The sequence below is a fragment of the Hippoglossus hippoglossus genome, chromosome 23 (assembly GCF_009819705.1).
Source record: "Hippoglossus hippoglossus isolate fHipHip1 chromosome 23, fHipHip1.pri, whole genome shotgun sequence".
Taxonomy (NCBI): Eukaryota; Metazoa; Chordata; class Actinopteri; order Pleuronectiformes; family Pleuronectidae; genus Hippoglossus; species Hippoglossus hippoglossus.
In genome coordinates this window covers 13,568,930-13,585,683 of record NC_047173.1, presented here as the reverse complement: position 1 = coordinate 13,585,683, position 16,754 = coordinate 13,568,930, and the positions used below count along the sequence as shown (strand labels likewise).

The window sequence follows — 16,754 nt, the reverse complement described above, 5'->3', positions numbered from 1 at the left end:
AACTTCAGACAGGAGTTAGAATAATAACCTGAGGAAGTGATTAGTCGACAGAAGAAGATAATTGATGCTTTTTCCAATTTAAATTGAATATCTTTAACGTCTTTGACAAAATAAAAGTTGTAGCTTTACTTAAAACTTTGTTGATACATGTAAAAGTTTACCACTTGAGGGAAGAGGTTGCACTTCTTACAAGCACAAAATAAAAAACAACAATAAATAAAATCAATATATAGATAAACTTTAATGCGGCTCCTATGAAATGTGTTACAGTACTGTGTGTGTGTGTGTGTGTGTGTGTGTGTGTGTGTGTGACTTTAGTAAATGCTTGTACTTCATCCATCTTGACAACAGAGGGCAGTGTCAGATAGACTGATGCCACCGAGCTGGCCTCCTCTGTTCAGTATTCACTTGTTGTTGCTGAAACACAACTGCTGCCGTTTGTTGTTTGCGTGAATCTGTGTAGAATTGTAATTATTGTTTGTGCTCGAACAGCCTGCGGACGTTTTCTTTTTAATCGACCATGTCCTCTTCTAATTTGTAATCCTGTTTGTGGTGCCTGCTCTCGTCTCCTCCGCACTCACAGAGGGAAACTGATCATTTATTTGAATCCGTTTTGGGACAAATAGCTGATTCATGTCCGTGTTGATGCCGAGAACAGAGTCACAGCTGCAGGTTGTTTCTAACAGTGACCACACGACTGGGCTGTGGGCTTTATCACATCCACAATCCATCAAGTGAGACGCTGGACACGGAGGTCGTCCATCACACTGACCTCCCACCTGAGCACCTAGAACACACACACACACACACACACACACACACACACACACACACACACAGAAGCATCCGAAGACATGCGATTGTCTGTGCTTGTTCTTTGCCCATTAAGCCCTGTCTCTTTCTATTTTTCTTTCCATTATTCTGACCTTGCAGCACACACACACTCTCTCTCTCTCTCACACACACACACACACACACACACACACACACACACACACACACACACACACACACACACACACACGTTACAGTGGCATTGATTTCCTAAAGCCGTAACCGTAGTTCTAACTTGCCAAACCTAAACCTAACTTTAACCTGAACCCAGCCTTAACCTTAAAGCCTTAAAACACCGTTAAGCGAACTTGCTGTTTGTCCCCATAAGGGAGACATGTCCCCCTCTATGTCGAAACAGATGTAGGTCCCCACAACATGAGTAATACCTGGACCACACACACACCTCAACCAGTTGACCAATGACTCATAATCTTTGACATTTCCATAAAAATGTCAAGATGGAAGCATATGAAGAATGTTTGTGCCCAGTGCAGCGAGCGGTCAGACGTGCAGAGGCTCACACACGTGTGCGGGGAACACATGCACACACCCTTGCTCACTTACGCTTTAATTATCTCAATCCATCTTGTGTCCCTCTCTCTCTCTCTCTCTCTCTCTCTCTCTCTATAAGTACCACTTTGTATTCTATTACTGACATTTACAGTGTCTGTGTGTGTGTAAGAGGCCCCAGGCTGCCGTGTGTGCATGTGGCCGGAGACATTAGTATGTGATTGGATGTGTCTATTACACATGAATAAAACATGTGGAAACGCAGGACAGCTCGCCCGCTCTCTACACACACACACACACACACACACACACACACACACACACACACATACAGTACACACACTCACATACAGTACACACACAGGATGAATGCAGGCTTGTGACATCACCCATTGTGTGTAAACCGAGCAGTAATGCAATAATAATGTGTGTCCTTTTTTCTAAAGAGTACATATACAGTACATGTGCTCATTAGCGTTGGACTGTAAATGTTTCTGAAAGCTGGTGCAACTGGTTTACTGACACTGGTAATATTGTAATATATTCATTCTGCTTTTACATGTATTTGAGTTAAATCATTTTCCAAAGACTGAAGCTGCGTTCCAAAACGCAGCTGCAACTGAACATTAGTTTCACTTTTAATTAAAATGTCCGACTTCTGCTATTATTATAATTTTTTTTTTTATTATTATTGTTTAAAACGTGTCGGGAAATAGTGAAATATACCTTTTATGTTTTCCTAGTGCATGAACAAGGTGGTTGTAAATCCAAGAACATTTACGCTGCAGCAATTCATAAAAAGAAAACGGCAAAAACTCATAATTGAAAAGCTGGAATTGTGGATGTTTGGCATTTTTTTGCCTCATTTGTTTTTTTTTAAATATTCAAACATGAGGCACGAATTTTGTCGAGACTTCGAACCTGTGCGGCTGCGATGCTGTAATTACACACAGCTTTGCTTTGGGCCACATGTTAACACTGACATGCCAACATGCAGGGACGAGGCTCACATACTGAGGACGAGCGTGGAATATTTACGAGCTTCTTTATCCATCATGCTGACGTTTGCTAATTAGCACTGAGCAATTACAGAGCTGATATCAATCAAAAGGTAAAAAGGCAAATTAACAGTTTGATCTAATTATGTTCTATCAACTGTTTACAAAATAAAATAACCCTGCAGGAAGTATTAGAGGAAAGTTCATCACCTGGTTAATCTTTTAGTGATTATGAATATCTGTCGTCAGGAATGTTTAAAGTCAGAAAAACAAGAAAATATATGGAATGTCTAAAAACGACGAGTCCCATATTCTATATTTAGTTGACTTGGGGGTCTAAATTATCGAAAATGTTTCCAAAAATGTTCTGACCCAGAGAAATTTAATTTAAGGCAACAGAACATTTAATTTGGTCCCTTTTTAATTGCATCATATCCAATTTCCTGCCGGATTTGTCCGTCTCTACTGTAACTTCCCGGTCAAATAAGTATGTCGTTGGAAAAATCCCTAGAGGCCGAAGTTACATATCGTATGTTTAAAGTTGTGAAGCTCGAATATACACTGTTTTACAGTCAAATCAGTTCAGGTCAAAGAATTTATGATTTAAAAACAATGTCAAATTCTCAAAATAATAAAATTAGCTTTTAAGGGAGAGACGACTAATGTTACATTGATCAGTTATTCAGTTCTCAGGCATGAATAATGGATGGTGTCCTTTCTATTGAACACTGGCTGATATTCTTTTGTTCTGGATGTATCTATTGTTCACACATACAGTTCAGTGTGTGTGTGTGTGTGTGCGTGTGCGTGTGTGCGTGCGCAGACTGCAGTCCGCTCTACATCAATCAATATTCCACTGTTTGGAATCTGGAGCGATCGGTGACCTTTTGGTTTCAGCCTCATTTCGTTGCCTCCGTCTCGCTGCTGATCTCTTCCTCTTCCCATCTGTTCCTCCCTCCGTCTTTATTACCCTCAATATTCTTCCTGCCGGAGCCTTTTTTCTTTTCAACAACTCGTCCCTCCTTCAACACGTCCTCCTTCGCCCTCTTTTCATCAGACCTCCCTCGGCCTCTTTGCTCCTCCTGTTGTTGCTTGTCGAGATCAGACAATGTGGTGATGTTGCTCCGTCTATAATCTGCTGTGACCTGCGTCCTCTGCTCGTATCGGGGGGGGGGGGGGCTGGATCTGACGCCTCCTGACCCTCATGCCAGAGAGTTCATACACACACCTGCCTCCTGGGAGCCAGAGAGCCCCAGGAAAGGACACAGCGTGCGTGACTGTGTGTGTGTCTGTGTTAAAGTTGTTTTTCTGTTTCTGCACCTCCTTATTTTGGCTGAACTCTTTTCTGCGTGGCATTTACAGTAGTACACACATTTCTACTTGTGTTAAGTTGTGTGTCAGTTGCTGCTTATGTTAAATATATAAAGCTCAAAAGGGAAATTGAGGATGAAAATTAAACTCTCGGTTTTAGGAAGAATACTCAACCTACATTCCTTTGTCATAAGGGTTTCATGATGACATCTTAGAAATCGGTATCAATTCTTTAATATATATATCAGCCCATAAATCCTTTTTGTTTTACTCCCTTATATCAGTTTTGGGATCTGCCCCCTGATGATCAGTCAGGATCAAAGTGAATGATTAAATGAATGGTTTCTCTTTTAAGCTCATTTGTTAATGATGATGATACAGAATAAGCTCATCGTTCTTCTGACCTTTGACCTTCCAACTGTTACTCGATGTTTGTTTTTCTATGGGAATTGATTTATCTTCTGCATTTCTACTCACAGCGGCCCACCCCGCCTCTTCCTCCAGCCCTGGAGGAAGATGAGGCCGAAAGAAGCTGCGGCCCCACTGGATTCTGGGAGGCCCTGACGCCCTGCAACGGCTGCCGCAACCTGGGCTTCTCCAGCCTCTCACAGGTACACACACACACACACACACACACACACACACACACACACACACACACACACACACACCCTGAATTAATCTGCTTTCAAATATTACTTTCACTGCTAATTAACATTTAATGTCTCTTCAGTGCAACCATAATGAAACTTGTAGAACATAATCATCGTATCACTTCATAATCAAAATATAACTTTGTCACATGATTGAAGAGTCACACACACACACACACACACACACACACACACACACACACACACTGAAGCACTACAGTGAAATTACAGGTTAGTGATGCTGCCATTGTTCTGAGTGAATACTTTAACTGGTTACCGTGGGAACGGAGTGAATGAGCCATCACTGCAGAGACTGGCTCTGCTGGCAGCTCTGGATGCTCCGCTCAGTATCTTTCTCTTTCTTGCTCTCATGCTCGTTATGACGATGTTATATCTTCCTCTTCCTCTGTCTCTGTCCTTAAAGGAGACATATGATTTTTCTGTTTTAGTTATATAGATTTTTTGCAAAGTTTAGAATTATTAGTTATTAGAGAGGGGGAGAGAGAAAAGGACCTGTCAGGAAATCCATGCATGTTCAAATTACATTTTATTTTGTTTATCTAAATGTTGCTCTGTTGTCTCCTGAGGACATTTTGCATAATTAATGTGGGTGTTACACTTTGAATGACTCCTCACCTTCACTTCCAGTGTGTAACAGGAGCTTATTACCAACTTAAATCCAAACTCAGCCCCTAGTGTTCCTCCTCCTTCCTTTTATTTTACTTCCTTCCTTCCTTCCTTCCTCGCCGACTAGCCCCTCATCCCCCCCGTGCTGTGTGTTTAAGTGTGGTTATGTATGTGCAGATGAGTGTTTAGCATTGAGACGTGTGTTGGCTCAAACAGCCGAACATTTGACAACACAACAGACCCTCTGTCTTGAACACTGGCAGCTCGCCTGCTCAACTGGCACACATCCTGGAGAGCTTCGCACCTGTGTGTGTGTGTGTGTGTGTGTGTGTGTGTGTGTGTGTGTGTGTGTGTGTGTGTGTGTGTGTGTGTGTGTGTGTGTGTGTGTTATGGGAGAGGATATGAGAAGGAAGGACGAGTGGGAGAGGAAAGAGAAACTGATAATGAAGTTAGCACCGTGTTGATTTGCCCTGTGTAATTGTGAGTAAACAGTTGAACCAAGTGGAACATTTTTCCTCCCATCGTTCTCATCTCATCGTCCTTTCATCTTCTCATCCCACAAGAACGAATTCTTCTTTCGCTTGTTTTCTATCATCCCGCTCTGTCCCATGTTCATCTTCGCTCCCTGCCTCATTTATCTTTCACTTTCTGTTCCCGCAGATGAGTGTTAACCTTTGTATCGATCGCCTGAAAGCCGGGCGTCTTGGTTGTGCAGCTGTCACTCAGGACTGTCAGTCAAAGAAGTGGCCTGACTCTAAGAAGTCCCACAGAAAATCAAACTATAAAAACTTCTAAAGCCTTAAAGCAACACTAGCCTGTTGGTCCTGCAGCGCACGTAGCCCCTTAGCTCTGTACTACATCCCTGAATAAGGAAGTTTCGTGTTTTCGTCACTATCGTCAACGTCGTCCTCCCCCTGTTGCCATGTGGACGCCATCTTACGCCCAAAGTTTGTGTGGAGGAGGTTTCCTCTGCCGTGCTGACTTTTAAAAAAAAAACGGTTTCCACATCTCGCTGGTGGAAACCTTGAGAGAAAGATAATAAAACAAATGCGAGAACAAGACGCAGATAAGCAGTGGCCCTCAGGGTTGCCAGGCAACACAGACATTCATGAGACGTCAGGCGTGGGATGTCCACACTTGACAAATCTCCGTCAGCGCAGGTGCATCACACAGAGACACATCAGCATTTTTCCATTTATTCCTCCGTTCCTGTTGTTCCTCCATCTCTCTCTCTCTCTCCACACTCTCTCTCAGACGTCCGTGTTCCTCCTCCCTCCTCCTCCAGCCGTTGTTCTTTCTTGAGTAGGTGGCTGTTGACCTGTAATGGACTTGACCCCGGCAGTTTTAAGCAGATGAGGGGGAGGAGGTCTGCTGCAGGTTATGATCACAAACCCACAAGGGCCGTTGTCGATGTTAAGAAAGATCAAGGGGGGCAGAGATTAGTGGAGAGGAGCCTTGAACGCCCGTGAGTGAAGGACTGAGCGAGCTCCGAGAGAACACATGAGGTTTTTTAGTTTTAAACATTTGAATAGGTTGGGTTTTAACAACATATTGTGAAAATTCTCAATTTGAAAAAGAAAAAGCTTGTTATGGGCGTCATGGTGGCTCGCCGCACGCTAGAAGGTTCCCGGTTTGAATCCCAGTTTGGCCGGGGTCTGTCTGTGTGGAGTTTGCTTGTTCTCCATGTGTCTGCATGGGTCATATCCCGTCCAGGGTGTTTCCCAACTCTCGCCCCAATGTCATCTGAGATTGGCTCCAGCTCCCACCGTGACCCTCAAAGAACATACAATGATATAATGATGGCATAACTAAGCCCAGTAAGGAGTGTGTGTGTGTGTGTGTGTGTGTGTGTGTGTGTCTGTGTGTCTCTGTGTGTGTAGGTTTATTTGATAAGTGTAGTATTCATCCTATAAAAAGTTAGTCCCTGACTCCTGTAGCATAATTCAGACATAAAAAGCCGAGTACCCATAAAAATTATAACTGGGACGTAGTTTTTCGCTCTGTGAGCCTCCACTGAATTTACTGTCGGGTACACAAAGAGTCACTGAGTCTAGTTTATATTTTATTATTTTATCGATTTTATTCTGTTTTATGGTAAGAAGTGAAAATAACCTGAAAACTGCATAATAAAACTACTATACTACTGATATAAATATTCTATAGCTGCTTTGAATTTAAGAATCTAAATGAGCTCAAACTGATCTGCTGTTGTTTTAATGTGAAAATGACACAAATCACAACAGTCCATGAATTTTAATTTGCTTTAGAAATAATGGCAATAAATGTTAAGTGTATTTAGTCCTTAAATCTCATATATATACAATATCAGACTAGTCCACACTCATTCCCTCCCAGCCTCTGAAACGTCCCCCCCATTTGTTGTGGCTGCAGTTAAACACAGGGAAGGTTTCGGTGAGACTGCGGCGGCGGCGCTCCGTCAGCCGCCGCTCGCCCTGGCTGGTTCCGGTGTCTGTTGGGATGAAGCGTGGAGCCAGGGGAAAGCCGCAGTTTGAGCTCGGTTAAATACAGCGACCGTGGGGAATGCGAAGGGTGTTATTTTCCCGAGGAGCGACTGCTGGTGTCCCACGGGTGGCTCAGCTCGCTGATTTCCGAAGGATTAGCCAGTAATGGAGGGAAATCAAATTGTGTGTGTGGGGGGAGGGGTAGCGAACATGGCTGAAGACTCTTATTTGGAGCCTCAGGCGTCACAATGACCTGGGTTCATTAATGCACAGCACGAGACTGATATTAATCTCAAGGAGCCCACATTTTATTACATATTAGCTTGAGTTAGTTACGCCAATCTCTCTTTTTGGTCAGTGTGTGTCTCTCCACTTCTGTCCCCTCTTGACTGCACCTCCCCTCGACGAGGCCCTCAGAGGGTCCATTGTCCTCTCTGGTGTCCAGCCCCCCACCACCCCTTTTCTCTCTAATCAAATAGCCTCCATGAGGAAATGCCAGCAAATTATAGCCTCTATTCATATCTGATGGCCTATGAACTCATTCTGCAGTGTACGGAGCTGCAGGCCGGGCTGAGATTTCTACAGTACGGAGCTGAGGAGGCGGACGGAGGGAAGAGAGAGTCACAGGATTAAGATAGAAGTTCCTCAGACGTGACCACAGCGACGGCATATTTCCTATTTGTGTTATCAGCACACACACACACACACACACACACACACACACACACACACAATGTATATAACACATCCAGCTCTAACCCAGACGAGGAAGAAAACACATAAGCTCTCACATGATCACAGCAGACAGTATGTTCAAACCCTACAGTGCATTATTACGCATATATAATCACACAGCGTTACATACATGCAATCCTGGGGTCACATGTGCCGGCGCCATCACACACACACACACACACACACACACACACACATAAAACGTTTAATCTGGCCTCTGCAGTTGGACGGGAGCTGCGTACGACCTGCTAATTAGTGGCCAGAGGAGGCCTCTGTTTGTCTCCTCTCTTCCTGTGCAGTTCAGACACAAGTTTCTCTGTGTGCTATCTCTGCCCTGAAAGATAGAGACCAGGGCGGAGGGTGGAGGGAGGGAAGTGAATGACTGTGTTTGTTTGTCGGAGAGAGAGACTGCTCACGTCGCACCGCATGAAGCCTTTTCTTGCACTTTTCCGAAGCCTTCTGACCTCCCCGGGTCCGTGAAGGACGCGGAGCGAGGACACCGTCACAGGATCAGGTAGCTAAACCTGCTGTCACACTTCCAGATTAATTCCATCGGCACGTTTGAGTTCCCGTTCCCGGGGCTTCACCGTGGACGAATAGCTCAAATTTCCAGCTGGTTGATCCCTTCGGAGCAGCTGAATTTTCTTGTGTGGGAGAAATCAAGCATGTTAAAATTTCTACGTTTTTCTTATTTGTGTGTGTGTGTGTGTGTGTGTGTGTGTGTGTGTGTGTGTGTGTGTGTGTGTGTGTGTGTGTGTGTGTGTGTGTGTGTGTGTGTGTGTGTGTGTGTGTGTGTGTGTGTGTGTGTGTGAGGAAACCTCTGCTCCGAGCTGCCCTGCACTCCCACTTCCTCTGCTTCCTCTCCTCACTGCAAACTCATTTTCCCCTTCCCGCTCTGTCGCTCTAATCTTGCACTCGTCTCCTCGAGATCCGCTGACACGAACTCTGAAGTAAGTGTGGAGTTGGATCCCGGCATCTGTTCATCTACCTACTTTCTCCCCTCCCTCCCTTGTTCCTTCTCTGTCGCCACAATGGTTTCTTTCCCTCTCTGGCTCCTCCGTGGCTGTTTGGGTTGAGGTTTGGAGTAACGGGAGTAATGACAGATGATGAGAGAGGGTTAGTTTGTCATCTCGAGATGAGCGAGATAAGAGGTAGATGCAGAGTGAGTGTGATTCCTCGCCTCTCTGTTCTTTTACAGATAATTTCAGGCACTTTTCTAAATCATTTCCTGCGTCACGTCTCTTTCACTCATTCCTTTTCATGTTTCATTCTCATGGGAGCTTTGCAGAGATGCATTTCCACTCAGCTTCTCTCATGTGTTTTTTTTCTTCAGTGCTTCTTTTAATGAGGCCACTTTTTACCTGTGGCTTTTTATTTTATTTCGGAAACTAATTATTAATTAATTATTACATGTTGGTAATGACTGTAAACAAAAGAGAGCTGATGATCCGGAGCCCCAATCTCACACTTTCCTTTCATCTGACGGGATATTGTGAATGTTTTTAACAATACCATTTGTCTCTATAGCAAGTAATTTACTTTTACTTTCACTTCCACTAACTTGGAAAACATTATCACCTCATGAATGTTTATTTAAAGTTTCGTGGGAATCTAATAGTGGAGATGTTTCAGTCTGGATCAAAGTGCTTGGCTGACATTATCAACCACGGAGCCTGACTCTTGTTTATCTAGAAGTTGAGTGTTGAATTTGGTGCGATTTGAAAACACGTTAATTAACTTTGATGAAACCGGTGAACACCTACTGTCAGTAACAGTTCCACCTCGTCGTCCTCTTACTTTTCACCGTCATTGTTTCTTGCTGGCAGTATTTTCTGCTACTGTAAGCAACTGCAGAGTCGACAATTTGCTTCCTGTTCAAACCAGCACGCACACGCTCAGTGTATGAGAACAGGTTTTCAGATATGTTATATGATATATGGAAATTGTTTTAGTTTTAATTTGAAAACATTGAAGTATAAATGAAGCCTGGCTCTTTTTTATCCACCGTAACTCAACTATGTAAATCAAGTTTCTGGTTTACGTGACATTTAATAAATCATCTTCTTGCAGAAATCCGATGTTAACACACAGTGGAAAATAAAGCTTTCTCACTTGTGCTATTGCTTTTTTGCAAGTTTTGCTTGAGTTTCAAAAGTGACGTGAAGATGATTCATTGCACTTTAAATCTGAGCTGTCAGATGAGTTTATAATTCGGAGCAGAGGTTTTTTTTTGTGCCTGAAAGCAGCAGTAAACTCCCAGCGGGTCTTTAGGACTCCATCATAGCGCTCTCTGCCTTTCCATCAACTATAACCAGGCTGTCACATCACATCAGTGTCGGCCGGGCCAAGACCACCTGCAGAGGGAAGGCATGAAAGGCCGACCGGGTCTCCATTAGCCTGTAATGGCAGCCTAATTGAGAGCTGATGGAGACAGAAAAAAAAACCTGAGGGGTGTTGGTTTGCAGGTCTTTACTAAAGTGTGGTGTGAGCGAGAGGAATCATCAAGAGACTGATTGCTCTATCAGCCCGAATGATTAATGCATTCTGAGTGTGTGATTGATGGCCTGGTGCAGTCTGGGTAATGTAGTAGCAGATGACAGGAGGAGTAATGGGTGTTAAATGAGGTGGGGGGGGGTCGGAGTCAGAGGGTTGAGAAATATATTTGGAGTGGGGTCGAGAGCAGGAATATCCAGACCCACAACTTATCACCATAGTGACACGTTAACCACTGATCCCATTAGAAAGGGTTCAACCAGGGGCAGGTTCTGAAGTGACTCTTCAGAAATGATGATGGAGTGTTGCATTATGGGGAGAAAAGGCCGGCATCCAGAGGAAAGAAATGTTTTGTGTCTCCGGCTGCAGTGACTCTCTCCACCGTAACCTTTTCCCCTGCTTCACATTGCTCCCTCTTGTTTTTCCCTCTCTCCGGGTATCTGCCTCACAGATAAGGAACCTTTTGGTCCCCGGCTCTTTCTATCTCTCTGTGAATCCTCTGGGGCTCAACCTTTTCACCGCCGAAGCTGCGACGAAGTACAACATGAGATTCTCCCCGAATAAGAGAGAGAACTCGATAAAAAATAATATAAAGGTCCCAAAGAAATAAGCTCTTAATAGAACCAGAGCGATAAATGGGTTGGTCGTTAAAAATCGTGTTGGCCGATAACCTTTCCTAGATATTGTTTGTTGGTTTGGAAACTTTTATTTTACAGAAGAAACAATGCAGAAAAGATGTTTATTTATGTTTAGATAAAAATAGTTTATTTTCTATCCAATATATTTGGTTTTATTTGTCTTTATTTTATAGTTCTAAGTAATAAATGTAATGGCTAAACTGTAAAATATTACATAGTCTGAAACAGACGTATCGATTTTCCTACGTGACAGCAGCACAAATGAGCTTTAACATGAATTAATTGTCTCCGAACAAAGTTCCCCTGTGTGATGTATTTCATTTAGTTTGCATATTAGGGGCATTTGGCAAACTCTCTATTCAGGAGGATTAACAATAAACTGCACAAACAAAGTGCAACAGCATTAATAAACCAAAGTGATGACAGAGTACCCTTCTCATTAGGTCTAATGACATGATGTCAAGAACAACAAGAGGTACTTTCTTCCTCTGTATTTAAGATGATGAGGCTCATCTGTATCATAAAATGTGTATAGACTTGATTTCTTTTTGTAAAGATGACGTATTATCTCCTCTCCTGAAGATGATATATGTACATCTCGCCGTGATAGGACAGTTAAAAGAGAAGAAGCAGGAGATGTGGATTGAGGACGCAGTAACTGAGACGTACTTGCAGATGTCAAGTCAGGTGAGCTTCGACCTGCAGCCGCTCAGAATTCACAGTGAAGCTGCTTCGGCTCATCGCTGAGAGGCTGTGGAGCAAATCTGCAGTATTAGGCTGAAGGCTGTAGAGAACCCTGCTGAGGTTATTTGTGGTCGGGGAGTCAGGCCGATTAGTTAAGACGCGTATCCGCAGGAGAGGAGCACCTGTTTCTTCTCCTGAATAATACGTGGAGTTAACAAGTTGACATTTAGCTTGATTCGGGAAAGTAAAAACCTTGTTTGACGTCGGTATTAAGGAGTTATGTCATGAAGAAGAGTTTTGTCAATATCACGGCAACTGGAGAAGGTCAGACGTTTAATCGTTTTCAGTAAACTTGGGCCGTATCATGTTTTGGGTCAAGTGTATATCAAATAGTGATAAAATTAACGTTTTTAGTAGGGAGCCACATCTAAACACTGGTGCTGCCCCCTGGAGTTGATGTACCTCTGGTTCTGTGATTGCTTGTGTGCTGATACTCTGCCTGCAGGTCATTTCTCAGCTGGATTTCTAAGGACAACACTTTTCATGTTAAACAAAAAGTAAAATGCTTTGTCTTAGTTTTGTGTCACTTTTTCACACTTTGGAAATCTCCCCGGTTGATGCTCTGCAAACGAGGCTCTTAATTTGTGTTTGTGAGAGCTCCAGCTGCCGGCTGAGACAAAATAGAAACTGTTTTGATAACTTTATCAGGTCTTTCACCTCTGATGTTGTTAGTTGTGAGTGAACTTTGTGCCGTTTCCCAGCAGCTGTTTTGCTCTTCTCTAAAATCCATTCCCACCATGTGATGAGACCCCGAAGCCATTGCTCCGTCAAAGCACCGATTTTAACAATCCCCTCTTTCATCAGTTAGGAACCTAACACATTGATATAAAACCTTTTAGCTCTATCTAAAAAATTAGATTTATCAGATTATGGCCTTGTTAAAAAAACCACGTAAAATCACATAAAATAAATACGATTTTTCACAAATTGCAGCAGTTTGATGAGAATCTATTATTTATGAAAGAAACGTCCCTAACAAATCAACATGAGATAATCTTTATTAATCTCAACAGTTTTCTGAAGGATGAATCCTTTTTTTTGTGCCAGCGACAGTTTTGACCAGAAGCTTTGTGTTTTGGGGGGTTTCTGTCAAGATGCTACAGGGAAAACTTCCTGCCGCTTCCTGCACACGCAATCAGTACCGGATGTATTTCATGAATCTTTCTCACACTTCTTTTTCTCTCTGTTTTCTTTTTTAGGACTCAAAGTTTTCAGGAGAGATCATCACGTCACCGTCTCTGGACGTTTTCCTTCCCGAGGACGAGGACAACCCGTACGAGTCTGTGACGACCGCCGTCACACGCAAACCCTGCTCGCTTGATATCAACCTCCGGTTCAACAGCGGGCCCCGCAATGGTAGGAGAAGGATTCAAACTTAATGCTTCTTAGTGTTGGGGTCCTGATCACGGCCGTCAACTCTTTCACTCTCAGCTTTCTGAATTATCTGAAGAGGTTCTGCTTCACTCCTAAAATAAGGAATCTTTGTTTGTTGCTCTGCTGGAATCATTTCTAATCCATTGGTGCACCAGTTACTGGTGGAAATTTGCTTAATAGAAGTTGGAGTATCTTATTAAATCAAAGTTTAAATGAAATTATTCTAATGCAAAGCATGCTTGACAATTAAACCTTTATTTTTATCTTGTAGTTTATCTCTTGTGGATTGTCATACTCAGTTTTGTGCTTTGGACTCTTTAAAATAAACTCGCAGGGCAACATATTGTGGCCGATCATGTTTACTGTGTTAACAAACAAGCGTCCATATGAACATCCCACCGCCAAGCGTATTGTGTGTTCAACATAAACACAAGTGACAATGGCAATAATCATGTGTGGAAAACGTGGGTGAGAGTGATACATGTATTTTTGAAATTATGTCTGTAGCGCAGTTTGCTTTGTATTTATTTCTTCAGGGAAAGTTAAACGAGGTCGGTTTTAAATCCATTTATCTACCACATCCTCTCAACCTTTACTGAGCCTGGGCCACATTTTGTAAATCCTTCTTTTATTGTCTATGTTGAATCAATTTTCATGACATTTTATTTTGCATTCTGGCCGCCGGCGACATCCTGTTAAAATCATCACCACAGCCTTTGTGCAACCCTGTTTCAATTTTGTTTTTTTGTAAAATTCTCATCACGTCTTGTTAGCTGACGATGGCTGAATGTCAGACAGACGACTCTATTTACAGAGGAGGACGACAAACACTTCATTTTCCTCCTCATACTGCAGTGTACATCCCGTCTAAATATGGATTCACAAGTGGAATCATTTCACCACTTTATTCCTGATTCAACTGTTTCGCTGCCCGTCACGCTGTCGTCAAATCTGTTTTCACTGTTGGATTCAGCGTGAGCTAATCCTCCGGCCGCAGACGCTCCAGTCGATTCTGTTTGCTCACCACTTGTTTGGTCTGCAGCGTCGCACTCGCACTCCCACAACAACAAACACCCACAGCCTCTTCTTTCCTTTCACTCCGCTCCCATAGCGATTCTACACACTGCAGGTTGTCACAGCAACTGCATCACCAGCTGGTGAGTCACCTGTATGTTGCCATGGGAACTGCCTTGCTAGTGACACCCACCCTCCCTCCCTCTCCCCCCCCCCCCCCACATCGAACCCCTCCCCAACAGGAGTGGAGTGAGGCCTGTGTGTGTGTGTGTGTGTGTGTGTGTGTGTGTGTGTGTGTGTGTGTGTGTGTTGTGTGTGTTGTGTGTGTTGTGTGTGTCTGTCTCTTCCCACGTTTGGCCGTTACAGCTTGTCTGTGATTGGCTGTTGGATTGAGCAGAAATGAACTGTCAATATACACTGTTGACTGTGTGTGTGTGTGTGTGTGTGTGTGAGAGAGAGAGAGGGAGAGAGACTTCTTTAGAGTTAAGTTTTGGTTCGGGAAATAGAAAGCATGTCAATTATTGTCCTCACTAATATAGGTGTGTGTGTGTGTGTGTGTGTGTGTGTGTGTGTGTGTGTGTGTGTGTGTGTGTGTGTGTGTGTGTGTGTGTGTGTGTGTGTGTGTGTGTGTGTGTGTGTGTGTGTGTGTGTGGCGCGATGCTGGCTGCTCTATGTCAAAGTGTCTCTTGGTATAAAATTCCTCCCCTGACGTAAGTGAACAGTGTGGGTGTCATGTTTGTTCTCCGCTCTCTGAGCACTGCTGAGAGAGAGAGAGAGAGAGAGAGAGAGAGAGAGAGAGAGAGAGAGAGAGAGAGAGAGAGAGAGAGAGAGAGAAATTAACAGATAATGAGGTGAGGAGGAACTCTGTACATTTCCATGTCATTTGTAAAAATGACTAGAAATGCATTTTGCCTCAGGCTGCAGGTAGTAAGTAACGACAGGCGAGTGAGAGAGTGAGACGGAGCGAGCGAGCAGATGATGCATCTAGTCGAGTTGGAGGGTCGTCTCAGGCTAAGCCGGATACATGAATCTGAATCTGTGACACAGCAGGAGGGAGAATCCTGGATTCCTGCTTTGAGTCCAGTCATATGTCAGGCTAATTGGACATGGGTGTGAGTCAGAGGCTCATTATGTGGCTCTGAGAGGAAGGCGAGGAGGATGATGATGAAGGAAGGAGGAGAAGGAGGGATCGAGATGAGAGGGAAGAGAAAAAGGAAGAGCAGAGAAAGACTTGGTGCATTACACTGCAAAAAATGATCTTTCTCCACAGATCTCTTGTTCGACAGTTGAGTCATGTGGTTAGTGTCATGTTTCGCAAGAAGGATTTTATAATTACATTTAATCGCAGTTCAAATGAACTTGTTTTAATGTTTCATGATCAGATGCCACTTCAGAGAGAATCAAAATAATAATGTACCCAAAAATAGAAAAACATGATTAATACACATTGCGCCTTTGAAAATCAGATGGATGAATAGAGGTGTGAATTTACTTTTAATGATATGAGTTAATGAGTTTAGCTTCTTTAATTTGCTCTGAATCCGAGGCCCCGTTTCCTCTCTCGATATTTGTTCTTTTGATTCGCTGCAGTTAAAACATGCAGTACCTGAGTACATTGCTCTTAATAACACTGAGTGCAAAGTAAAGCTGCCGCTGAAGTGGCTTTGGCCGACGAGTGTGTGCTCACGCACAAGCGTACTTATGGAGAGACGCACTCCAATCCTGTCAATCCTGCAGAAACCTTTAACGTCAGATATGGGCTCAACATACATGATTCAGATGAGGATTGTTTAGGTGCTGCACAAGTTGATAAAAGATGTTTTCGTCTTCTCTACTCCTGAGTAACCTTTACTGGTTTGCCAGGCTCCTATCACATGACCCCCTCCTCAGCTATTATCTGTTCCAATGTTTTCCCAGTAGATGAAGTGACTCATTCGATGTCATCAGGTCTCATGATATTGTGGCTGATTCATGAAAGTGCCACGAGGTGTATAGCACCTTTTAAGAACAGGGTTTACAAAGAGATTTCACAGATCGCAAAAATGCATCCACGCATTTAATAAATCAAAGCATTATGAAGGCAACTGTAATTACAACACAACACAACAACACAAAGAAGACATATAAAAGCAAATCCTTCTCTCAAAGTCACGTCCTTCCCCCTGACACAGCGGGACGTTAAAAAGCATTTTATTTCTGAAGAAAATGTTGGAATGATTAAGACGCTGGTTTTTGTTTTCGTGGCAACAAACTGCTGAAACGTGTCTGACAACTCTGCAGGTGTTCTCTGTGTCCTAATGGATTCTCTGCTCGTGTTGGGCCACACTGCTGCATCGGATGCACTGATCCTGATGTAATGAC

At 43.3% G+C, this 16,754-nt stretch overlaps 1 protein-coding gene across 5 annotated transcripts in view; it reads left to right on the top strand.

Moving 5' to 3' along the window:
• anks1b (ankyrin repeat and sterile alpha motif domain containing 1B) overlaps positions 1-16,754 on the top strand; it is a 163,369-nt gene that overhangs the window by 69,018 nt on the left and 77,597 nt on the right. For 4 of the 5 annotated variants that reach the window (XM_034579033.1, XM_034579029.1, XM_034579028.1 and 1 more), the window contains 2 exons: positions 4,133-4,264; positions 13,205-13,361. In XM_034579033.1, the coding sequence (XP_034434924.1) occupies positions 4,133-4,264; positions 13,205-13,361 (289 nt within the window). Of the gene's footprint in view, positions 1-4,132; positions 4,265-8,528; positions 8,645-13,204; positions 13,362-16,754 lie in introns of those variants that run through there. The other variant, XM_034579031.1, reaches the window with a different exon arrangement.